This window comes from Cyprinodon variegatus, unplaced genomic scaffold, assembly GCF_000732505.1.
Source record: "Cyprinodon variegatus isolate N-32 unplaced genomic scaffold, C_variegatus-1.0 Scaffold10, whole genome shotgun sequence".
Classification (NCBI taxonomy): Eukaryota; Metazoa; Chordata; class Actinopteri; order Cyprinodontiformes; family Cyprinodontidae; genus Cyprinodon; species Cyprinodon variegatus.
Window position 1 is genome coordinate 1,288,695 of NW_015150463.1, and position 27,452 is coordinate 1,316,146.

The 27,452-nt window shown below is 37.1% G+C and overlaps 1 protein-coding gene across 4 annotated transcripts in view; it reads right to left on the bottom strand.

The window, feature by feature from the left end:
• Window positions 1-27,452, bottom strand: part of LOC107087816 (protocadherin-1-like) — a 207,966-nt gene that overhangs the window by 74,123 nt on the left and 106,391 nt on the right. For 3 of the 4 annotated variants that reach the window (XM_015379595.1, XM_015379603.1, XM_015379619.1), the window contains exon 4: window positions 24,246-24,465. In XM_015379595.1, the coding sequence (XP_015235081.1) occupies window positions 24,246-24,465 (220 nt within the window). Of the gene's footprint in view, window positions 1-24,235; window positions 24,466-27,452 lie in introns of all 4 variants that reach the window. The other variant, XM_015379611.1, reaches the window with a different exon arrangement.

Sequence of the window (27,452 nt, forward strand, 5' to 3'; positions counted from 1 at the left end):
ATGCTTCCTATTTCTACAGTACAAAGAAATGAGTTCTCTTAACAAATTAACCTCTGATGTCTGTGTTGGATTCCACCTGATCCACTTAATTGCTGGAGCCACACACAATATGGAGTTTATTAATGTTTATTCAGGTTCATTTTATTGCATTTAAAAAGCCAAACTGAGTCTAGAAGAGTTTGAGCTGCAACATCAGATTTTTGCAGTGTGATTTACAGAACAATGCTTAACAATCATTACTTTTTTTCTAGCTGTCAGATTACCAATGTGATGGGAAACCTGAAACGTTTATGAGCCTGACTTAGTCCTGTTATAAACATTGCATGGTAATTAAAAGTGAGTTGAGCTTCATTTTTACTTACCATGCAATTTGTCAGATGTGCATTATATAGAAAATTGGCCATTTTGTTTGTAATTTTGGGATGTATCAGTTAGAGCATAAAATTATGTGCCAGGATTCAGATTGTATATATGAGTTTATGGAGTTAAAAAAAAAGAAAATCCAGATATGTTGGAGAATTATTTGTTCATACAAACCCAAAATACAGTAATGTTTGTTCTAACAAAATTTTGGTGAACCTGATTGTTATATGATGCTAAATAGTTTTTATTACACACCCAAAATTAGAAAGAGTTTTTCTTTATATCTTCCAAGTAGAGGATTTTTAAAACCAGTAATAATATTTTGTAATGCCTAAAAAAAGATATTACACAACTTGCAGAAACTTTGTGTAATGATATATTTGAGATGGTTTTTTGTTGCTTTGGTGGATTATTGTGATGCTTACATTTTAACATCTTTTTTCATGGCACAAATTATTATACCCCTCCCCCACTGGCCAAAAAACCCGCCAGTGGGGATGGCTGATTGACCAGTGTTTACCTGGTTTAAACGACTCGGCAAGCTATTCGCGTTAAAGTGGCCTCCGATCTGCATGCTGTGGGAACACCAGACCCAGGTCAACTCGGCAATTTACATAATAGCAATGAGCGTAACAAATAGACGTTAACATAACCCGCTTGTCGCATTCTATCCAATATTCGATAAACATCTGGAACTAGTAAGAGGGATTTGGACCAATACCAAAAATAAAGAACACTTTCTACATTCTGGCTTCACTCCATATTGCTCTTCATTGTTTACTTTCCTGATTTCTGTTGCACTGGCAAAATTAATGCTAACTCAGCTCAATGGTGTCAGAAGAAACTCAGCAGTGGGGTGACAGAGGCCATGCAGTTTGCCAGTGGGGGATTAGACCTGCCTTTTTTTTGCAAATGCATTTTGACAATGCGGATTGTTAACAGTTTAACCCATGTTTGAAAAACCCACTAATTTCAGTGGGAAAGAGGCTTTATGTATTCCAAAACTATGGCTAACTAAGGATGTGATTTGTAAATTCCTATATGAAAAATCTAGACAACATAAAGGTTATAGGTGAACATGCAGAAGGTTCAACAAGGGCTTTTTTGGGCTCAATCTTCAACTCTATGGTTGTAGTTGCGGCCTTTGTTGTGTCTGGTTAACAATATGGTCTACATTTCCGTTGGTGTATTTTTTTCAGGGCTTCCTAATGCAACCATAGGGACAGTCCCCACTTTCTTGCTACTCTTTTTGTAATGAAGCAATTTGCCAATGCAGCCTGTGCGGTATTGTTATTCCGCAGAATAAACCTTCACTTCCATTCATGCATTTCCAGTGACCTTCTATCATAGTTTGCTGGTATAATTCTTTCAGTTACTTGATTAAAGGTTTCTTCATGTAACCGAACAAATACCTTTTAACAAGGCAAAAGTTTACATGCCCATATCTACTTAATACAAGCTAAAGCAGAGTTATGATCCACAGTTTATAATTTTGCAAACATATGTATAAATTATGTTACTGTCATGTCAAGCTGATTTTGTGAAAGATTTGACTGAAGGGAAGGTGTCTGCCAAAATAAGTTCACATTATTATAATTCCACCACCACAATGATTGAAAGAAACAATCGATTGCTTATCTTGATGGGATATTATGTATCAAAATAGTACAATACAATCAAATCATAAAGTAGGCTATTATAATAAAATTTTGACCAAAAAGTTGAAATGTTTTAATATAAATAAGATATAGTAAAAAATATACCTTTGGTCTTATAAACAATTCAAAGTAAATGTGACCTCATAGTTCAAAAACCTCTTTACTGTCTAGAGCTGTCAAGATAATGGTATACATCAGACTAAGTTAATTTTCTTGATTCCATTCAGACGTCTGGAAACAGTCACATTTAATGGACAGCACTGTGTTAAAAAGGACATTTGGCTTTCCTGTTTCAGACAGATTCTGTTCTTTTCCGTGCTCCTACTTTTAGTGCACCAAGCCGTAAGCTGCTTGTAGCACAAATCACATTTTAATTAGCTCCATTCCGGCTAACGACCTCCTCCTCTGGGATTACCCGCCAGCATCCGTCTAATCCCCCGTTCTCCGTCTCCTCTCCCCTATTTCTAACCTTTCCCTCCCTTCCTCTCTTCTATCCACCTTCTTCCATGCTTTGCTTCGTTCGCCACCTTCCTCATCCTCCAAGTAAAACCAAGAGGGGGTGGGGGCGGTTAAAACTCTGATACTTCATATTCTGTATACATCCAGACATTTTCAGTGTTTTCACACTCCACAGATTTCATATCTATTCTACGTTTCCCTACTGCACGCGGGTTTACTTCCATTTGCCCGGCTGTTGCGTTTGTCACATAAATAAAGCAGTCGTGCATTTTTCCCCATTTCCTTTCTTCAGACTTTTTCATTCACACATTTACATAAAACGTATCAAAGTAAAATTGTCAGCTAGCTATTTTCCTCCACCTTCAGTCGTTTTGCTTCTATATCTCATCATGTTTTCTGCTGAAAAGTGGCACCTGCTGACTTCTGTGGATGCAAAGAATATCTGAGTAAGTTTGAGAGAGGAGGTAGGTTTGCATCGATTAACTTTAACACCCTGTGTCTACATTTTCCGGTCATTTTGATAACATCCCTCTCAACCAGAGTACAAACAATTACATATTGCGATTTTCTGCATCACTTGTACAAAATGTCATCAACGTGGTAGTGAATATTTCGAATGCAAAAACAGAAAAAAAATCCTCGTCAGCAAACAGTACGTTACTGAAGTAAATGCATAATTGTGGAGGTAAAAATAATGTTTTATTCAAAAACAGGAGTTAAAAACATTTTAGACTGGATCTTAATTTACATTTGCTTTATAGTTTCAACTAACCTCCTTAAGATGAGTGAAAACAGCCTCTCCTGTTAAGATAATAAAGAAACTGTAGCTTATTTCATGTATTAGACCCCCCAAAAAATGAACCAATTCAACCAAATGAGCTTTTGAAACCTGAACTTAACTTTGTGTGTTAATTTCAAGATTATTTCTGACTTTTAGGAAAACTGTTTTTTTGTTTTTGTTTTTTCTCCAGAATCAAACTTTTTAAACTTCTAATGAAGGTTTGCAGCCCTTACTACCACATACATGTTGAACTTGTTGTTCGAGTTAGCATCTCAAACAAGGGGAATTAATTAGTTGTTTTTTTCTTCTGCCCACCATCCTGCTGAGAGAGAGGGAGTATGGAGGAAAAACGTATTAACTTAGGACGGATCATCATGGTATTACCTGCCAAATAAGGGGATTAAAAGAGGGTCAGTGTGGATTAGCCATTGTCTTTTTTTTTTTGTACAATCTTAAAGTCACAATATAATCTAGGAGAATCTTTAAAACATTGATCCAGAACCTCAGGAGGTCCAGACATCATCCTGCTGTGCATTTCTTAGAGTAGCAGCCTGTATTTACTGCAGATTTTCTCTCTGATCCACATACCTTCATTGTCCTCTCAGCCATGACTTCTTTAAAATCTTGCTCCATGGTCCCAAAGAGAGGGTCAGACATTTCTTTTATCTTACTTTTAATTGGATGAAGATTAAGTCACCTTGCAGCATAAATAAAGCCCCATTCTAGTACCAACTGATGTAGTCTGGTTCATTCCAGAAGTCTTAAGATATAGGATGTGCTTTTTTTTTTTTTGTTAGGGACCAGATCTCAAGACTTAAGGAAACATAAGATAGACCTAGTTTTAGAACACAGTAAATAAATCCATTTGCAAGTTAAAAAGTACAACAAAAACAAAAATAAGTGGAAGGTGAATTATGGAATTTTTTAACCTTATCTGGAGGATTTTTTTAGAAGACCCACCCTTTACACTTAATATCCATAAGATAGTGTATACTTGCATTTCCCTGGTACATGCTTAGTCAAAGACAACAATATTTTGCTCTTTAGGCTTATAGTCTAACCCAGGGGTCACCAACATGTTGCCCGCGGGCACCAAGGGGCCCTCAAGGACCACAAGGGGTGCCCTTAGAGTCTTCTGAAAATAGAACAACTCAACAGTGAGCTACGTTTGAAATTTCACTGTATTCTGTTGCTCTTCTTTTTTTAATAGGGTTATAGAATGTTTCGTCATTTAATCATATATGGCATTTAAGCATTTATAGAGATTTCAAAATGAAAATGTCTAAAAGAAAATTTGAAATTTAAAGAAACAATAAAGTTATGTTTATAATGTATGAAGTTTAGGTGAACGTTGACCCTTGCCATTCATAGGTCAGTATTGGTAGCCCTTCCTGTGACTCAGTGCCCCTGAATTAGCCCTCAACTGTAAAAAGGTTGGTGACCGCTGGTCTAACCAATATAAACATATCCCCCCTACAGCCAACGTAAGTGGACTTTAAAGGTAAACAGTAAATTCCACATTGGTAAATATGTAGTGTCAAAGTTCAGTGACTCTTTTAGAGTTATTACAACAAAAACCGGAGTAAGATATACACTATGTAGATAGTTAATTAAAGTGTTATTTTAACACTGCAAAATTAACTGTGTATTAATTTAGGATTTTTGCAAATTTTTTAAAAGACCCACACTCTGAACTTAAAAAAAAATGCACATGCACAACCCTGCACCTGCTCCTGAAATGAAAAGCCTTTTTCAGTTCATGCGAGTTCATGCACGAGGAGAAATGGGCTCTGTTTAAAAGTTGCCGTTTGCATCACTCATGCAAGCTTACTTTCCAAAAGAAGATATGTAATTTTTCCACTATGTCAGACTCACCACCTGTAAGCGAAAATGAGGATGAGCACGTAGGACGGCCTTACATAAACATATCACAAGAATGACGGTCAATTAGCGGGACCGTTTATTTTGAAATGTTTTTGAAACAACATTTAAAAAAAAAGATGGACCACCAGAGAGATCTGTTGCTCTGTGTTTTTATTAAACTAGATTTAGAGTAAAGACTAGAGGTTACTTTATATGTCAGGATATTTAAACCCCTAAAATTGAAATATAGGGTGCACTTATCGTGACTGTGTAATGACATCCCAGTAAAAAGCCTTCGGCCAGTCAGCATCATGGGGTCAAAATCTATATTTACACGTCAGTCAGTGAGCGGATTACGCTCTGCTTTAAAGTACAGTGTCATAAATAACATTTGTGCTGAGGACAGTTGTTAAGCCCTGATTTATTTGACAGCAGTGGCTCAAGTCTATTAAAAACTGATGATGTCCAGTGAGAAGAGTTTTATGAACCTCTTTAACCTCGTAGCCTTCCCCAGAGTCACCTTAAGCATAAATGCACGATATAGACAAGCAATATTCAAACTTTCATTTAAACTCAGATGGTGCAGCAGCATAAAGCCTGGAGATGAGTGTATAAAGTTAAAATATTTTTAGATTTCTAAGTAATTTTGGTTAGAGCAGTGTTGCAATTATTTGTTTGGACTGAAGACCGTAATATTAATTAGAAACATCATTTTCATCAAAAGTATAGAGATATTAATCACCTCTCTGTTCATAAAATCTTTGAAAGATGTTTTCTTTTGTTTTCTGTGGATTTTCAATCAACATTGATCTCATCATGTATATATATATATATATATATATATATATATATATATATATATATATATATATATATAAGCAAATATGCTTTTAACATTTATTTTGAAGGACAAATTCTTAGTTTCTACCCCAACCTTTTTCATTTAGCTTAAGTAGTTTAAGTCAGACTGAGCAGCACCATTCATCAATCAAGAGAAATGTTGAGCGACGGCTTGGAAACTGCTCCAGCATGTTCCTTGTTCCTCCGTTAATAGGAAACAATATGGAGAGCCGGTTCAGTGTGTGATTTGCCTCTAAGCTGCTCATTAATTACGGAGAGCATTAATATGAGGAACCTAATAGGTGATCGGGGGGCTGTAACACTCACCTTCAGCTCTATGTGCTCAGTGCCCACCTCTACCTGCCTGATACCGATTGAGATGTTTTTACTTAGGCGGCTAATGGACTGAACCCCATCACAGAGATGTGGGCTGGAACGTAGCGGTGAACATCTACTTTAATGTGGCGATTAAATTTGTGTTTGAACTGGGCACGTTAAACCTGCTGCTACTACTTACTTGGTGGATTTTTTTTTTTTTTTATTGACTGAACATTATGCTTTCCTTGCTGTTTTTCTTTCATTGGTGCTAGATCAGAAGATAACTGGTCTTTCTCTTTTGGTAACCAGAGATTGTACAACACTAATCTAAACGATTAACATTGTCCTGAAGTAAGGCTGTTCAGTGTTCATGCAAGTCTAGGTGTTGAGCCACTCGGAGGTACAGTAAGTAGAAGTCATAAGATAATCAATTCTTGATGCAAAAACATACCTTTCAATGGTAAGAATGAGAATTACAGTGCAAACAGCATGTTAGTCTATGTTCTTTAAACTTTTACCAGTTTTTTTCTCCCTTTGACCAAATATACTGAAACAAACTATGTGTAAGATTCTGGTTTAAGTTTTAAAGGCAAACAAACACCTGTTCCCAATTCACACTGTTGTAACATAAAACATCCTGCTTTCTTGTTTTTTCAAAAGGCTTCTTCAGTTCTTATGATGGGCTGGAAGTAAGTTTGTATTTTTTTTTATCCTTTTTTAAAAGGTTCTTTTATATTCGGTTGTGTTTCTTACCTTGAAATTAACATTGAATTATTAACGTCTATTCATGTTCTGGCTTGTGGTTTTCTGTGAACATTCTTGTCTAGAATCATCAGTCGACGATTTGCTGCCAATAACTTGCTGTTTTCTGTTTTTTTTCCTCAGTAGAAACTACTATTGACCCAATGGCTATGTTTAAATGTTTCTTTTATTATGACAGAGCCACTGAAGGAGCTGTAATTCATTTTTAGCACTTTCTTTAAATCTATGGAAAAGTTTACATGGTCAGGTCCTTCTTTTCTATATAGAGCCACTGATGAGGCACTTGCTGAAATCAATACTGGTTTATTCTCATAGAAAATATTCCTGTTGTAGTGATTCTGTGTTTAAACCTCTGTTTACTGGAACATGTGAGGAATGACTGCAGTCTATGTGCAACCTTTCCAACCTTAATCTTGTCAGAGACACTTCCAAACTGCATCCTTTCTTTGATTTGATATCTTCCTGCTTGGTTTAAAGTATTTCATCACATTTATTTCAAGCCTCAGAACTGAAAGAAGGGGAGATGAAATAGAAAAACAGCTTTTATGCACCGAAAAGCGTCTTACTTTCTATTAAAGTTGTTTTTATGAGATTTCTGTGATACAGAATAGAACCTAAAATCAAAACTTTTTCCTAAAGTCTTTATATTGTTCACGTTGAGTCTTACAGTCCCAATGCTTCCCCCTATATGATCCACTTTGTGTTTGCTGACACAAACACCTGCTGACGTTTTATTCTGAGAAGGTAATTTGAAAAGTTTATTACTGTTGTGTCTGCTTGATGCAACAATAACAATGTGTGTATAAAGCAGAGAAGGGATGGCCGGCTCAACGCACCAGTGCCTGTCTCCCAGTTGCCATGGTGATTCATCCCTGCAGAGGGTCTCAGCAGGACATCAGGAAAATACAGTGAGACACACCGGGGAGCCTGCACAGTGTGTGCACCTGTTTACCTGACGCACTCTGCTCCATTAGCCCTCTGACATCCCCTCACCACACAAACACACTTGTACACACCTCCAACCAGCCTCTCCTCATTAGTTCCCATGATGCAACACTAACCTGGCAACCAGACTTATGGCTACCTCCCCTGCTGCTTCTACGTCCTCATTGGATAAGTTCCCGGGGGTCACGGCCCATGGCTGCCCAATCACCCCCCCTGCTGACCCACCATCTGTCCTGGAGCTGCCGGCACGGAGCGGCCGCAGCCCACCGGGAACAGCTGCTAGCCCTAACGGAGGTGGCCAACCGGAGCCAGGAAACGGCAGGAGGTGGCTTTAGCAAGAACCGCTTTTAGCTCAAAACTGAAGCAGGCGGTAGCTTCCTGTTCAGAGCTGACAGTCGAGCAGAGACTTTGATCTCTGAGATAATCTGATACAAGTCATCATGATTTAATTAAATTCAGGGGCACTCTGACCATCATTTAGAAATTACATAAAATTATGGAAAAGGATTGATCTTTCATTTTCCTCATGTTAAAATTAAACTTATCTTTTTTTTATTGAAGCTTTTTGTGATAAACTAACATAGTGAAACAAATCTGTAAAATGAAAAAAGAAAAACTAAATTACATTAAGAATACAATAACAACAAAAACTATAGTTATAGTATTTATATAGTTAAAAAATGCTTAAAATCAGAAATCTAAAAAGTGTGGCCTACATCAGTTTTAAGCACCCCTGAAAAACTGTCTTGCAAAACTAATTGTTACAAGGCTTGAGCTTTCAATCTTGCACATATGAAAATATATATGTTCTTATTTATCTCTGCAAATTGATTCAAATCATATATTCTCTGAAACATTACTTTAACATCTTCTAAATAACCTGAAATAAATTTAGGTCTCTACAGTGACTTAGTCATTTTGACACATGAATAAGTTCATATCTGAACCACTGGCATGAAATACCTTGGAAATATGAGAAGCTTTCAGATGTTTAAAGCATGCTAAATGTTTGGAAAAGTATATTTTCAAGATAATCAGAAAAAAACTGAGTAATATAGAAGAAATTCCCTTACAAATCCTTAAATCTTAAAAAAAATTAAAATTCCTATCACAAATGGTCTCCTTCACAGGTCCAACCAATATGCTGGGTTCTTTTTGTTGTTGCTCAATAACAAAGGTCAATTTTAAATTTAGGTGTAAAGAATCTTATGTAAAGGTTTCTCAAAAATTGCAGTAGCGGTCCCTCTAATACACAGATACTACTATGATTACATGCAGTGGAGTTTTATAAAGAATTCATTGAGAAATTATATCTATAATTTTCCACTTTATCATTATGACATACCTTAAAAAAAACAAAAAACAAAAAAAAAAACAGAATCAGAGATTCTTGGATGTTATTTGTCAGGTTAAAAAACTTTCTGAAAACTGTATTTTTTTATAGGTTTGAGGTTTTTGTTTTTCAAAACCTCAGATAATATGTTGCATATCATATAAACTACTTTCTGAGGGCAACCTTTAACACCTGGAGAAGTGAGTCCATGACTCTGTGGGATTTTTCCCTCTTTCAGTCAGCAGGGAGCTGTTTTAGATTTCAAGTGCTTTTATATTTCATGCCAATAACGAAAACTGGAGCTGACAGAGAGGACAGTTTGACAGTTTATTCCAGCAGCAGTTTAAGAGCAGAGAAGCCCAACTCTAAAGAGAATACTGAACAGCCTGCAGCACTGAATATTCATGAAGATAGTAATGCATGTGGCCTCTATTAAAGATATAAAGCTTACATGTCTGGAAATAAACTAATAACAAAGCGGCACTTTTAAAAAGTTCACCTTTAGAAAACATATGTCTAATATTGAGAGTCTCTGTTTAATGTTGTCCAAGTGATTCAGACAGTTATGGTGCACTTAATAAACGAAAAAGGAAATAGAAAACAAACTGTTTTTTATTGGCAGTATTCAGACTGTTGTACTCACAATAAAACCTAAATGAACATCTCTCTCTAATCAAATCACATTTATTCACACCAATCATTTTCTGCTGTTGCCGCTTATCCACCAGGGTCATGTCCATGAGCAAAAGGCCCTGGACAGTCCATTGCAGGCCAACACATAGACGTACAACCACCCATAAAGCAGAAACACATATCTAAGTCATATTAAAGGACACCAGTTAACCTGAAAGTTATGGTTTTGGGCTGTGGGAGGAAGCAGGAGTACCCAGAACAGATCCTCAGAAAGTCAAGCGCTAATGTCTCTTTATTTTTATAATTGATCAAAAAAAAAAGGTAAAAAAAGGGATGGATGGACTGATGCGGGGTTCATCCACTTTAATGAGACTAATGTTCCAGTCTGTTTTTGTAGAGGAAGCCAAGGTGCCTCATTTTATCAGAAGAAATGACATGACCAAAAATATTTGTCAACACTACAAGGTATTTACACTTTAAACTGTGTTAGCAAGCCAGAGTTAAGGAATTCCAACCCAGGTCCTTCGTACTGCAAGGCATCAGTTCTACCAAACTAAGCAGAAAGGGTTTGGGGGGACCTGATCAGGTTGGCTTATGCTTCAGTATTTTTAGGTCTCCAGGAATCAACAGGAGTAAATGGAGGGTGCATGTGCAGTCTTAGGATCCCCCTGCAAAACGGCAATCCTTCGCACTCCCCCACCCAAAAGTGAGTTAAAAGAAAAAGAGGTTAAAAAAAATACATATTTGGACACACGGCTCCATGACTGTACAACTACATGCCAGCAGAGGCACTCTGGCAGCCAAGGAATGTTGACCTGCCTTGTTCATTAACCAAATAGGACTACAGGGTACACAACTCATTTCAGAACAGCTGCTGAGCCAAACAGAGAGGGGAGCCTGATGAGTATGGGGCACAGGGACTGGTAGAAGCACCATGACCCAGACTGAAGTTAGCAGTAAAACCTGAACACTGACCCAAACCCAGAATAGTCTGATCGTAAGTTAGTTATTTATTGATCGACCCTGTAGGAAAAACAAGATGAAGGTTTACTTGAACAAACATCACTAGAGTCATCATGAGAAGCTGAAAGTAGGGAGAGTTGCATCTATGCTCAAAATAAAGAAAAACAAAACCAAGCTTAGCTAAACAAATCAGCCCTTTGGATCAGCGGATTGTTTGTCATTCCTGCAGCCGTCCCAATTCTACAGTACATGTTGACAGAAATTTTTTTTTAATACATTTTCTGGTCTCAGTAAGTAATCTCTTCCATATATGATGTACTAAATCTAAATGTATAGGATTTTGGTTTTTAAAAGGTGCAGTATTAAAAAGAAAAGAACCAAAGCAAATAATCTCTAATATATAAATAATAAATTAAAATTTTGTTATGTTTCAGAACAAGATGTGTTACTGTATATATAATATTATGTAATCTAAACTGGTTAAACAAAGCTACAGTTTTACAAAAAAAATAAAATACAGGTATACTATTTGATGTATAAAACAATAGTAACTGAATTAATAATACAAAGAGAAAAAGATGAAAATATTGAGAAACAATGTGATTGGTGCCCTGCTATATTTTCCACTCCTGAAAAGAGATTTCCTCTGGGGTTTTTTTCCATCTTAGTTTTTGCTTATTGTTTCATAGTTTATGAATAATAAAAAAAATTTAATTGGTATGCTATGCACATGTACAATAAGGATTTAGCAAGACACATTTCACAATATTTAGCCATTATAGCCTGAGATGTTATATTTAATTGGGGGCCACATGGTGGCACAGTTTGTAGCACTGTTGCCTTGCAGCAAGAAGGATCTGGGTTCTATTCCCGGCCTGGGACCTTTCTGCAAGTTCTCCCCTAAAATGTGTGGGTTCTACAGCTCCCTCCCACATTCCAAAAACATGACTCTTTTGTTAACTGGCACCTCTAAAATGTCCTTAGTTGTGTGTGTGTACATGGTTAAAAGTCTCTGTGTGTATCTTTGTGTTGCACTGCAACAAAATGGTGACCTGTCCTGGGTTTACCCCACCCCCAGCATGACCCTGACATAATAAGCGAGAGAAGATGGATGGATATCACATTTGAGTTCCTAAAATAACACATCACCCTCATGGTGCCCCTACAGGTACCACAACTGATTCCATTTGAAAGAGAGAGACATATATTCCAATGATGGCTGTATAAAAGTGATGCACCAATCAGAAAGTGAGTAAAGCTATTGAAATTAAGTCTTTAGACTTCTAGAACCCAGTTTGGGATGCAACCGACTGTCCGGTATTGCTATGTGCTCAACCAGGAGGAGTGAGGTCTGCAAAGTCAATAACGAGATGCCATTTGCTGGATTCCCTTAAATAAAAAGCCTTACCTAAAGGTCTGATTGAATTGGTGATATAATAAGAAAGCTGATTTGATTTGTTCATAAGGTAGCTCAAACTAAAATATCGAGATTAATAAAACCTGTTTATAAACTGAGAAGCACTTCACTGCATTTTATGCTGACATCAATAAAGATCCAGCTAAGATCATTTATAGATGCTCTGATGTAGGAAGGATTTGCTACAACAAATCAAAGAACTTTTAGTAGGCTTTTGATTTTTTCCTACATTTTAAAAGGTCACATTTAAAATTCTTTGATAAGTAAGGTTTACATAAATTAGTTTGAATAAGTTATACTCCTTGCTAAGCAATTCAGGTTGCTTGGTCCAACCTGAAAGACTACAGTAAATCAGTATCAGGAAGACAGAAAATTGTTACTTTTATGGATGGCCGTAAATTTTTTTTCAAAAGTTTCTAAAAGATGGTCTTATGAAACAAAAAACACCTGGAAAAGAAGACATTTCTAGCTATATTTGCAGATTTGCAACCTTGTCAACTTTGCAGCTTCTCAAACCCAGGAAAAACTCTGGCACCTTCAAATTTGACAAAGAAATCCTACATTTAACTTAGAGTACCTTTCACCCACAAATACATGCATGCCCACACTCTCACTATCTATATCTCAGTGCAACAAAATAATCCAATCATGGACCCACAACAGCATCTGTGCGCTGCAGCGCTCAGCTCCAATGCCACTGTACATCAGTCGAATCCTGGCCGAGTTTCGATTTACAGCTACTGCCAAACACACAAAGCACACACGCATACACAAAGACACACACACCTTCTGTTGTGTGCAGCGGCCACCATAGATAAGCTCAAATAAACAACAGAGCTCAAAAAATAAATCCACCTCCCTTCTCTCTTTCTGTCTCCCAGCGGATGGGAGAGGGCATCCAAAGAACACAGCCTGTTACTATAAAGCTTCTTGACATCACATTCACTGACACACACACACACACACACAAACACCGATACAAATAGGAAACAGAGAGGGAGGTATGGTTCCATGGGGACGAATCACCTCTTCTATCTTTCTACAAACTCCTTTTATCTGCTGGTTAATGAGGAGCACACGCACAAACACACACCAACCCGTACTTAAGAAGTCGCCGGCATGCACACACCTCCTCGGGACCGAGGATTCAACAGAGCGTCTCTCAGCGAGTGTCCCACTTCTAAAAGGACCACTGCTTACATCGTTATGTAATGTTTTGGTTAAGTGTAGTGCACGTGTGTAAGTTTGTGTGTGTGCGTTATGCTCAAAAAGCCTTTGAACACTCAGCCTCTTTCCACAGCATGAAGTGTTGTAACACTACAGGCTCTAATGAGTATGTTCATGTAGAGAAGTTGTATATGTGTGTCCAACAGCATCTCTATTATTAGTTAGTAAAGACAGATTTTTTCTGCAAAGCAAGCAGTTGCTAGAAAAGTGAATGAGCTGAATCCAATGAAGGTGCAGAGAACTTTTTGCTTGTTTACACAGAGCTTTAGCATTACCTGAAAATGAAAAATAATATATATAGTAATAGTAATAATATAGTAATATATAGTTATTATCATTAATAGAGACATATCTGTTAATGTATGAATAAGTCTACCCTTACAACAAAAGAGCATTTATAAGCAAAGACTGTATCCTCTACTCCTTCTCCTTGTGTCAAAGGGTAAAAATCTACAAAATCTAAAAAAAATTGTTGTACACTAAAAAAACAAGAATGCCACCATTTATGGTATTTACTTAATCATATTTTGTTAACTATTTTATGGCTAGATTAAGTAAATCTCAAAAACTGTGGCATTTTTTTTTTTATCTGTTGATGACTTTTAACCACTAAAACTGTCCAATCGAGAGAGAAAAAAAAAAACTTTTTCAAATAATTCTTTATTTATTTTAGGTCTCTACACTGACTGAGCCTTTTTGACACATTCATAATTTCATATCTGAACTTTGGAAATAAGAATAAGAAGCCTTCAGATGTTTAAAGCAGAGATCAGCTATTGGCTCAATTTAGCCCCACTATAAGCCTCCTTTAACTACCCTACCTTAACATTCTTCTTGCCCTAATGATTAGGGGTCATATCTGCAAGAGAAATGTATTTGCAGAGCAGGAGTCACCAAACAGATTAAAAGCTCAGAACTTCTCCTTCACCCCCTTTGTATTGAGGAAGTCCTTCAGGTTAAGAACAAAATTCTTTCAACTACAAAACTGAAGTCTAGTTGTTTTTGTTATGAACCTTTTTTGAATTCACAATGTCTTGAATGGCTGAGAATTTTCACAGGCATAAATTCTGGGTCTCGTTCAGTGTTTCTTCCCAGTGGGGGCATGCTGGAAACCCTCTAAAGTGAGACATCCAAGAAGCATCATATGCTTGAATCACCTTATCTGCAGAGGAGGGCTGATTTTATTCAGAGCTCCCTACGCATTTTTCAAAGGACTGCCTAGCTGCCCCACAGTGTGAGCTCAATTCAGGTCCTTGTATCCAGAATTTGTTCTTTCAGTCATTACACACGGAATATTCAGCTTGAGGCAGAGAGACATTTCTAATCAAAATGGGATATTTCTACAAGAACATACTAAATTTCCTAATTAAACAATAAAAGAAAATGGTTGAGATGCATTAACTGAAGCCACATTCCCTTGGAGGTTGGACATCTGATCAGAAACACCTACAATCTATATATACTTCCCTTCAACACTAAAATACTTACTATTAATGAAGTGTACAAGCATGACTATACTTAATAAAGAGAACCCTTTCCTGCAGAAATGAAGCATTTCACCTTGGAATTACATTAAACCTTCCTTTTAAAGGGTCTTTACCATTCCTTCCAAAGATTAATTAATAGTTCCTAATGATTCACAAAGATCCCCTGAATTAATTCTCAACAATATAAACCCAAACAAGCCCTAACTTTACAAGAAACCTTCTGAGAAATACTATTTATTGAGCATATTATTACACAAAATTAACTATAACTGATAAAACATTCATTGAGAAAAACAAAAAAAACTTCTGTGAACCCCCTTAACGTAAATCCTAAACCACACGAAGACTGTGCTGAGAGCCAATCTCAAACTGGCTAAAATCACCCTTAAACTCCCTACACATTCCCAAGATTTTATTCTTCACGCACGTACAACCTCATCTTACAACCTCATCCTCCACTGGAACACTAATAGATTTATCCAACCCAGGCTCTACATTTACAAAAGAAAACCTTTTATTTTCATCGTACAACTTTCAAGGACCGTCTGTCTTTCTTTTGAATTCTTTTTTGATACTGTGGGATCTATTAGGATATTTACAGTATTCTCTGGGCTTCATAAATATTTGACATAACAACCATATATCTGTTGGATACAGCACCTGCTGGGAGATGCTGTCTGCTCAGTGCAGTTGGAATTTTCTTCTATTTTGAAAAAAAAAAAAAAGACTTAACAAATGTGGGAAAAAGCTAAAAGTAGCATTCTATTTTCAGTATAAAATGAGTCTGTCCTGGGAGTTTCTAAAAGGATGGAGAAGAACTGTTGACCTCCTATTATTACCCAGTGGAGAGAGGGTAGTAGAAGAACAGCAAAAAAAAGAGAAGGCAAATAGAAAAAGCATGGAATGGGAATCTCAGAGGAAGAATGAGAACAACCAAACCCCCACTTTACAGATGTTAGAGGGAGATGGAGACAGTGGGAGGCGATCTGGCTCACTGGGAAGAATGTTTGACCTCTTGAACCCTTTTCTTGTCCTATTACATTTACAAAGTTTAGAGGGATTGGGGTGTTCTTAGGACTTCATCTTCATACAGTGTTCTTAAGATAATTCATTTTCCTTCTTTTTTGTATGTTTTGCAATTTGTTTTTTTCTGAACATCACAGTTGTGGGAAATATCGAAAACAAAAACTTTACATGTCTTCCGTTTTGGGTCATTTTAATATACATTTTAACTGCATTATACTCCACAAGAACAGAAAAAACTTATGATGTCTAAGTGGCAAGAACAAGAACATTTTATTTTCCCTGAAAGTAATTATAATTTAGCAAGAACAGTTGTTGAAGTTGTGGAATCTTTTTCCCGTTAGAGAGGAAAAAGAAGTTCTGCCCAGTCAAGGTGTAAAGAACAGGCAGTGAGACTGCGAGAATAAAATTTTCATTATTTTGTTCTTGCAGGGAGCACCACGAAAAAGCTACTCTTATAGTATGTAGTGGCCTTTATTTCCATTTAAAACATCTTTGAACTTCCTTATTTAATCCTATAGTACACAACCAGTCATATGTTTGGACAAACCTTCTAATTTAATGGGTTCTTCGTTGTTAGAAGGCCAAGAGCAGTAATCAAAGCTAGGGTGTATTTTGGACAACAAAAAGCAAAATTTGACATTTAACATTTTTAACTCTTTAACATTTTTTTCTCAGAATTCCTTATATTTCTCTTCATAGATCTGATGTTTACAGTTTGTATTTACAATATAGAAGTGTGATACAAAATAAAGAAAAGCAAAAGGTGCATTCTGTGCTATGATAGTTGCTATAAGTTATTAGTTACATTATATGCAATGAAAGCCCAAATTATTTGTAAATTTAGTTCCATCTCTATGTCCACTCTAAAGCTTTGAGCCTGCATGGTCCTGCAGATTTTCAAGGCCTCCAAATAATGGTTCTTCTTTAGACTTAATTTATTAGTTTTATCAAAACCTAACCAGTTCTCTATTAACATTTAGATGTTGGTCTAAATTTTGAGCCTGAAAAACCAAAGTTTGCTGTACCGGATAAAACTACAAGCTCTTTGCTCTTTAGGCTTATAGTCTAACCAATATAAACATGTTCCGCTACAACCAATTTAATTGGACTTTAATCTACCTTTAACAATAGCTAGATGTTCTCAAACATCGCCTCATTAGTAAATGCACTTGGAGAAAATGTGTTAAAATTCAACATGTATTTTTTCTTAAGAAATTGGTGCATGGATATGGAATTGAAAAATACATGATCTGTTGGAAGTATTCATGAGGGCTCTGCATATGTAAGGTTTAAAGATCAAGCCACACAAAAAAAATATTTCTGCCAAAGTCCTAGACTGAAAACTGTCTGACATATTTCCATTGTCCACATTGTTCCCTAACTTTTTGTCATCAGGAGATCGAATGGTTTTACATTTAAAGCAATCCCTCCCTGTCAACAATCCCTCCCTCCTTGTCTAACTTGCAACACATGTGTCAACAGAAGAGAAGCTGGAGCGGCTGACGTCACCCTGCAGGCTGCTCTCATGGCTTTATCAGGAAACCAAACTGGGGGCTGATTAAGAGCTAAGATAGAAAACCTTACTGATGTTCTGTGTCTCTCATTTGAGTGTGCTCGGCTGAGTTTGCAGCGGTTTCCACAGCTCTTAGTCTGATGCAATCAGCAGATAAAAAGCCTACATGTGTGTGTGCAAGTGAATGTAACTGCACACACATTTCATAAGGCGGCTTGTTATAGAGCAGCTTCTCCTCCCTTTTCGGATCCTTCAATTCTGAATCTATCCACATTCTTTTTTATCTTTTCCTCCAATTTCTGAGGGAAAAAAAAAAAAAGACACACATGCAATCAAATCCCACACACCTCCCCATTTTTTTCCTCCCTCGCATTTTGTTTTTTCTCCTTTTCCCATCTGTCTATCCCTGACAGGAAGTGGGTGCATTAGCAGAGCAAAACTGGCTGATGGAATTAACTTCCATTATCTGACCATTTGCAGAATGGAGAGTAGGATAAATAAGGGATGCAATAGGAGGTCTGGAGCGATAGTGATCTATCACCTCTGCAGAACAAACCACTAAATGTATTTTTTCATGTTTGAGCTGAGTTTTTTGGTGTCACTGCGGCCGATTTGGTCAGACACTAAAATCTTCTGCATCTGCTCCTCTTCTATTCCTTGAAGTCTCGAATCCTTTTTGAGACAACAAATCTCATTTAAAGACCTAAACCTGTCGGTCGGTACTTTACAACACTGGCTGTTGCTGTCAGCTCTGAGCCGTACGGTTCTTGCTGAAGATGTAAAACTTTCAAAGAAAGAAAGGAAGGCTCAGTGATTTTTTTTGAAACAGCTGAACACTGTGGTTTTTAATCAGGCTTAAGGGCTGCGGATTGATTCTGGAGAGAATAAAAAAAAAGGATTACTACAAATGTGAATGTGGAACAGGGTCAAAATTAATACGATTATCATTTTAACATTTTTAAAAGGTAATACAATGCAATGTGACAAGCATACAAGGATAAACATTTTATTTAGATGAACATTTTCACATTATTAGTCTCTATCAGGCTTAAGGAGAAAGAAAATTTACATAACAGTTTCTGCTTCTAATTTATTCCACTGTTACATTAAGAGATGCATAATATTTGCATCTATCTATCCATCCATTCTTTAGACATGCAAACTGCCCATCCACTACTTATGCCAACTCTTGTAAGCTTTGTCGTTTAAATTCTGGTCTGAATATGGGGGAAAGAATGGCCAAGATCCAAAGTGATGGATTAAAGATGCTGCTTATGTATTGATCAACTCCTTTTTGGTGTCATACACTTTTATGTCCCATTGGTTCTGTGTAAACTTGTGTATCCATGTTTTCCTTCATTAGTCTATTTCTCTCAGACCTTTATCCTTAAGCCATCATCTGATCACATTTAATCAAAATTTACCCTTTCCAACCTGGTTGTCTTATCTTTGCAGTGTACCTGCTGTCCAAATTAGCATCACAAGATTAACAAAGCTAGTAACAGACAATTGGCAGGTATTTATTTAGACTGAATTGCGCCAAAAGGTCTGATTTTAAAGGATGGTTTTATACCAGGCTGCACAGCGGCCCAGTGGGTAGCACTGCTGGTTCTTGGTTCGATCCCCGGCCCAGGTTCTTTCTACATGGAGTTTGCATGTTCCCCCTATGCTTGAGTGGGTTCTCTCTGGGTACTCCAGCTCCCCACAGTCCAAAAACATGACTGTTATTTTAATTGGGTTCTCTAAATTCGCCTTAGGCGTTAGAGTGCGTGTGAATAGGTATTTGTCCTGTTTGTCCTGCAATGGACTGGCGACCTGTCCAGGGTGTACCTCGCCTCTCGCCCGTAGACAGCTACAGATAGAAACCAGCACCCCTCGCGACTTCAGCCGGGATAAGCATGACAGAAAGTGGATGTATGGATGGATTTTATATCAACATGTGTAACCTCTTTCTGTCATCCAACTCAAGCATGTCAGTATTGCAACCTGGCAAGCTGAACACTTACACTTCAAAAAATGTTTCTGCACATACTTTATAAAAAGAAAAACTTATCATGTATTATAATACTTATAAAGTATTATGATGTTCCTTTTTTTTTTCAGCCAGCGAGGGAAGGGGTAAAACATATAACATATCACATATGACATAGCCCACCTGTGTGTTATGCCTATAAACACGACCTGGGGAGTTAGAATCGATCTGCTCCAGAGAAAGTCTAAGTGACCATGATGGGCAAACATCCAGGAATCTATAGACCATATTTAATGCACAGAGATGAGTTTTAGGCTTGGATATTCCAGTGGAACGCTTGTGATACTGCTTGTGCGTCAGAATTAAGGGTGTACAAGTAACAATGAATAAAAAGGTTCCTACTCGGAACTTTAGTACTGTACATTTAAAAAAAAATGCTATTAAGAAAAGGTTAAGACTGTGTTTGGAAAGCATTGAAGAGTGTATAACTAGACAGTACAAGATATGGATAGAAGAGCAAGGCCTTGTAAATGGAGAGAATTCTCCATTTGAAAGGTCATGTGACGATTAAGAGCCAAGTTACCTGTTTTAGATGTGAGTTTCAGAACATATGATGAAAAAGCGAAAAGGTTAAGATAGCACTTAGAATAACTGTTGGACAGAATACAATTTTCCAAGACTTCTGTGCTGAGCAGGAGGACATTTAGGATAGTAGCAGTTTCTAGGGTGGAGAGGAATCATCTGATGGCATTCTGATGACACCCAATTGGGTATCAGATTCGCTCTTCCAAGGTTATAAGGAACTCTAAAGTTGTGCAACAAACTTGCCAGTTGAACTTGTACTGTATAGCATATTCTTCTTCTATGAAAGTTTGTAGGCAACCTCCGTTTCCTTGGCACATCAAAGATCCGTGTAAAATTAAATGACAAAATGGTTAAAACCTCATTCCGCAACTTTGTGGTTTTTAATAGATTATTCCAACAAACACCCAGTAAGGATCTTAATAATCCTAGCTCCAATAATGAGCCACACTTCTGCGGAGAGCCTCTTTACTTTCTTCAGATTGGACATTCTTTGCTGCACTGAACTGCCTACACTGAGGTAAAGCACTAATTTGAATCAATGTTTTTTTTTTTTCTTTCTTTTTTTGTTGCCTATTCTGGATAACTGAGGATCCTCATCAGCATATTGGGATGTGGTCAATCAGTAATCAGTCACAAAAACGGATATTTACTAAAGTCTGCAACTGACGAGAACTTGGAGCCACAACAAACCTGACATCCAGAAACTATACATATAAATTAAAGTTGCATAAACCCAACTATGCTGTAGCTATTTTATCGGAGTTTTAAATTCCTTGGAACAAACTGTTTTTACTTTAGATTCTAGAAAACCAAAGATGTTCTTAGGGTTTGCGGGCTGTGATTCACCTGTTACAAGACTAATAGAATGTAAATAAAATTATCAGAAATAATTTTTGTTCATTAAATTTATGTAATGATTGATAACAAGCTAAATTAAGTGTAGTCAATATAAGCATTAAGTTGCAACAAAGAGAAATAGGAATATGGGAAATAGTCTGTAAATGGCATCATGAGGAAGTTGGAGTGATAGGGAGTAAAGTGTATCAGTGGCACTGCGTTAATCCTCGGAATACAGGCTGTAATCTGTTGACCTCTCTGCTCGTAAACTAGACACACACTTCCTTTGGAAGAAAAAAACACCTCAAGCCGAAACATGTTAAACCATCAAAGCGCAAGACAGAAACAACATCATCCACTCCAAAGCTGACCTTAATCCACTGCTTATGAGGAGCCAGCCTCTTCTTCTGCTCCCATAACTGTCCCCCTCCAACCCCACCCCATACACACACAAACAAATGGAGGGTGGCGTTAGCCTGTGGGTGTGCAAGCAGCTGTGAATAATTGTGTTTACAGATGGTATATGTGCGACCTGTGGGTTCAGAGACACTTCTCACCCCCTCGAATAAAGACAGGAGACAGCTGTGACATTTAAAGTGAATGGCTCTCCTCCTCTCCCTCCTTCCCTCACCCTCTAACCCACCTTCTTTTATTCCTCTGCCCGCTTCAACTTGTTCACCTCACTTAGTTTAATTGGCATAAGTGTTAACGAGGCATTATGAGCCAAAGCAGAACAATAAATAGTGACATAAGTAAGAAAAGATGGGCGAATTGCTACTTAGAAGTTTAATTTGGCTTCATGATGTAGGTAAATTAGCTGCTTTATTTATACTTCAGGGAATCTTGTTGCTGGCACTAAAAGCCACCTATTAGTGGGCATAATTATCAAAATGTAAAGTTATGCTGCAGAACATACAAGTAGCTCTTCTTGCCTTGTTCTGATTCATCCACCTGCATTACGCTGGTTATTCAGATTCAATTCATGCACAAGATCTTACGTGCTTTAAGGATTTAAATGAGACTCATCCAATATGCAGCAGAGATGAATGGCTCTGGATTGATCAATCATTAGCAGCTCTGAAAGGTTTTATATTTGTGCAGCAGTTGCTGGAAAATGTTGTCCAAAAGATTTGACACAAAAACTGAACAGAGTGGATTTTTAAGCACACACTTCATTTGTTTTTAACTGATCTCGATTGATTTGCTGCCGATTTCGAGCAATCATGTTTCATTGCAACCTTACATGCTGCATGGTTGACTCATAAGTATAAGATAAAGGAATTCTGATTCAAGGCATGCAGTGAAGCAATGTTATTTCCCATTAGCTGATATGCAAAAGAGTAAGAAAACAGAATGCTCCGGTGAAACATAAATTATATACCAGTCAATCAGTGAAGCTCTATTGTAAATCATTTTGAAGCAGAAAAGAGTCATGCAAAGTGCTTTACACTGCTGAATGAAATGAGAAAGAAAATCTTAGGATGCATCAAAATGCTATTGCCTATTTGAAACCATCTTCAAATCTTTCTTTAAATATCTTTATGAAGATGGAGTCATATTTCTTTCTGATGATTTGGTAAAATCATTTATTCCTAAAAACACATCGATAAAATGTATATGTGTTGACAATTTACCAGAATTTGATATTAGGCTCAATATCCTATGTCATTGCCTTTTCACCTCAACGTCTTCTACTACATTTTCTGCAGTTCAGATTTTCAGCAAACCTTCCCTAATTCTGTAAAGATGTTATTCTGAGGGAGTTGGACTTTAATATTTTGAAGTTAAATTGTCAAAGTATAATTTTATTCTTTTTCTGATGTTTCTGTTATTCATCCATTCATTCAGTATTAAGATTAATCGTCAAGATATAATCCTGAAACTTTAAGGCTCTTTCCTCAGTGGAAATTGACCAGACATTTCACTACTGTTGCTTCTTTGAACCAGATTTGACTGATACTGACCGCTGCAGACTGGGAACACTCCAGAAGAGCTGCATTTTTTAATGTTGTGTAACGTGGAAAAATTCTAAACTAGGAAGGTTGGGATGTCTCAATACCTTTTTGAATATATATATATATATATATATATATATATATTGGAGTAGAATAAAAGGGAATTTAGTAGGAAAGAAATAGGTCCAAACTTACATGGTGTACTTAATAGGGTGGGTGGTGAGTGTACAGTAAAGAGAAAATGTATAAAACAAAATGGGCCAAACCAAAAAAGTTGCAATTTCTAGGACCACAATGACAAAAAAGGAAGCTAAGTATAACGTTAGCACCATCATCAAAGGAAAAAGACTGCTATTCTAAATTTTCATTGGATAACTGCAGTTTTGGAATCACATACTCAATGCATGGGATACTATGTTCCTTAAAATAATCAAATTTCATAGTGCTATACTAGGAGACACTCACAAGTGGCAGCATTTCTGCTGTATGGACCTCTTGTGATAAATATGTGACGTAAAAAAACAAGTAGAAATTGGTGAAATCAGGTGGAAAAGCCTTGTTATCTAATTCATTTTGCATCTTAACATTATAATCAAAATGTAAGCTAACAAAAGTTGCTAAAAAATAAAGCAATTTGTTAAGAAAAAGTAAGGAAAACCAATTGTTATCATGTGTATAATGAGTTCTTTTTTCTCAAATGTGTTTTTTTCCCCCGTTTTCTGCTTTAAAAGCCTAAAAACGTATTTGTACCTGCTCACATGCAGCATCATAGAACTTTAAAATGTATCAGTAAACTGTATAAGATTAATACCTTCTCAGCCTGTTGGCTGCATAAACACATTCCCACTTGTGTTCCCAGGTAGGATGATGACAGGCCGAGGAAGTGCTTACCCATAAAATGCAGGAGCCATAAGGGTTGTTTTAGCATGTTTCCCGTTAGCCACCCTCTATGGCTCTGTAAGTGGAGCTGATGGAGGGTTGAACTAAGTATGATTTACATAATTGGGATGTTAATTAGTTAAGCCGTGGGAGCTGATTATGTTGCATATTGATTGTGTCATGCTGCTGTGAGGTCGCACACCTCTTTACCGAAGGTATACAGTGTGCAGCAAAGGGAATTGTGGGAATTTGATTACATGTACAGTGTTAGTTTCCTGCTGACAAGGTGAGTGTGTGATAAAAAGCATGTAAACGCATGCTAATGCCTTTCTAAACCCTTTGATGTGTGTCTGCTCCCCTCATGGCTAATAGATGGATAAAAGAGGTAAGAAGAGGCAAAGACGGACGGGAAAATCCACCTGGTCTTACCGTTCTCCGGGTGTTCCATCTCACCGATGCTGCCATCAGGAGTGGTCCTCTCGTAGTGGTCTTCTGGCAGAGCAAGTGGTCCAATCCGAGGGCCAGATGATGACTTGGAGCTTGGGGTCTCTGACTCCTCCAGGCCGCTGTCGTAGTAGCTGTGCTGAGATACATCCTGCAGATCCTGGGCCTGATTGGAGGTGGAGAAGGTGACTCGGCGGTGGGGCAGCTAAAATAAGCAGAAAAAGGAAAAAAAAACAAAGAGGCATCAGTGCATTGTGGAATATCTGTTGTGTTCTGTTTCTTTTTTTAATCATGGCATGCTCTTGTATCTAACAGACTGATTCAGGTTGGGTTTGGTTCTGCAGCTCAGAGCAGTCACATTTCATCATGATGCATCCATCTCAAGCTAAGTAGGGGTTGCTAATGGACAGCTGAGTAATTGATTGTTTTATTCCATCTCAGCGTTTTGATTTACAAACCAGTCTACTAGAAGCATTGACCTCTGCAACAGATGCTCAGCAACCAGTAAAACTGGACAACTGATAGACTTTTAAACAACTCAAACAATAATTTGCTTCATCCAGACACACAATAATGGTAAGTTAGCTACATAATATTATTTGAAGTCCTTAAGTGGTTGCTTTTAATTGTGTAAACAACTTCAGTGATCTGTTTGTACAAGCATTTATAATAATGTTCTATTTGAAATATCTGTAACTGCAGTTTATTGAAAGTTTTTTTTTGCCAAAAAATTTACTTGTGAATAATTTGGCTTTGGGCTAATTAAAATCCCCTGGTAAATGTGCGTGTATGACTTTTTCCACACAAACTCAAAGTACAGTAAATGGGTCTTTTTTTATGATTGCAAAAGTGCAATCGTAAAAATTATCTCTTGGGTTTACAGAGAACTGTCCAAGGGAGAGAACATATCGAGAGAGCGGGAGGGTGTGGATAAACGGCTCTTAGATGTAAAAGGACAGAGGAGAAAGGTCTGAAGGCAAGAGCAATCGCTTGTTACAACTACAGTACGCAGAATACCATCTCTAAACGCATGACTTAAATCCTCACAGGCTAGTGTCTTGAATTTGGTTTTTCCTCCACTGTATCTCATGATTTCCACCAGGCATCTACCAAAACATCTTTAGGAAGGATTGGAAAGGTTTACTATTGTTATGAATGTGCACAAGACAGATTTACAGACATTGCATGATTTTGTCATCTTAGGAAAGAACAAAGTCTAAATATAATGTGACATTTTACAGTGAACTATGATGCCGAAACATTTTTACAGTATACATTAGAATCTACTTGCACAAAATTCCTTAGAATATTATTGGATATCTTTTGTGGTCTTAAATGAAAAACAAGAAGAACCTGTAATGTATCATTGGGTGATTGTCACCTTGGATATATATATATATATATATATATATATATATATAGTCTACGTCTGCATGTTGAAAGAACAAAGCATTGTCCCAACTTGTTGTTCTTGCTGTGACAGAAAATTGTAATCTCTAGTCTTTGTTGCTGGGTTTACCACCAAATGCAGGGAATTCATGTTATTCATGTTGTTATTGTTTAAGAAATTTCTTAACCTAAAATGTCAAAATGTCATTTTTTGAAAACTGTAAAGTCGTTGCAGCATGCAATCTTCCTAAAGCCAGCCACTGATTTGAAACAAGATAAACTGGCACTGGTGAGTGAGGTGCTGGTAGGCTGTAAAAGAATCCCATCTTCTTTTTTCAAAATCAACCACCCAGTGGAGCAGCTACTGGCTCGGCAAAAGACAACAGGTTTGGAAGCTGCTCACTGATAAGTCAGCCAATGCTCACATCCTTAAGCCAGTTTCATCTGTTTACCAAAAAAAGGCCAAATAAAGCTTGACCATTAAGGGTGGTTTTACTATTTTTTAAAGATGTAAAGCAAGTACTTGTAGCTATATGCTACAGCTAATCTAGTGCAGTGACAGATAGAGAAGTCAATAATCTTCCTAATGCCCCCATCTACCTATAGACTACTTTAGTTGTCAAAGATATCTGAAGATTAAAGTGTTCAATGAGTCATTCACTCAAATGTTCACAACATTTTAACAGTTGGGTTCAGCATTTGACTGTTTAGTCCCTACTGTTCCTAGCTATGCTAAATGGCATGGATGAAAATCACCTGCATACACAGGCATATAGCCATATGAATTGTGTTGAACATTTTTTTAAATATTATGGAATATACTATTTGGCACCCATTAGAAGTATGTCCACATATACAAATATGGACTACATTTCAACCTATTTTGTTTTGTTTTATAAAATATTCAGTTGTTTTGTACCGGTTCAGTACCTGGTTTGATCCCCACAGCCTAAATTCTGGGTTCCTGAGCAAAACCCATAACCCTATACTGCTACGCCACACAATGGCAACCCACTGCTCCCCAAGGGGATGGGTAAAATGCAAATAATTCATTTAGTTGTTTTGTACTTGTGACAGAGTAATGACAATAGTTGAATTCTATTCTATTCATATTTATTAGATGAAGTTATTTCAAATTGTTCCTTTTGGCCATCCGAACATCTCCGTGGTCACTTGAAAAAACTCTGAAAATCGACTTGTGACGCCTTAATTTGTGTCTGAAGAACCATCAGAGGGTTCTAACCATAAAATCTGGAAACCCTCCTATACATGACCAGCACTGGCTCTCTATTGTACAGCTATACAACCAAAACAGTCATTATGTTCTTGCAGCAATGGTTTAGCAGTTCTTTCAGCTTGTTCTTATACTTTGTTGAAAATGCTTGACTTGCATTCTGTCCCAGAAAAGTAAAGTGGTTGTGCTGCTCTGGGAGAAGCATATAAATTCTTCCCAGGAGGTCTGTATTTTAGTTCTAGTGAAATATGAGATGTCTTGGCCAGCGAGAACTATGCACCCACAGCCTTGAGTCAAATCATTTGTTCCTTAGTTCTTGCTGAGCATTTATCTGCCTTTAGACTGATACTTTATCATACTTTATGATACTGTATCAATCTTTTATAGTTCTGTTTCTGTACTATTTAACACATCTCTAATGCAATGTAAAGGAGAATTCTTAGGTAGGAAAGTTTGATATTCGAAAATCCACAAATGCAACTTTTATAGAAGCAAGGTAATACCGGTAGTAGTGTTAGCATGTCAACATTGGCATCTCTTTTTTTTTTTGTCTGGGCCACAGAATGCAA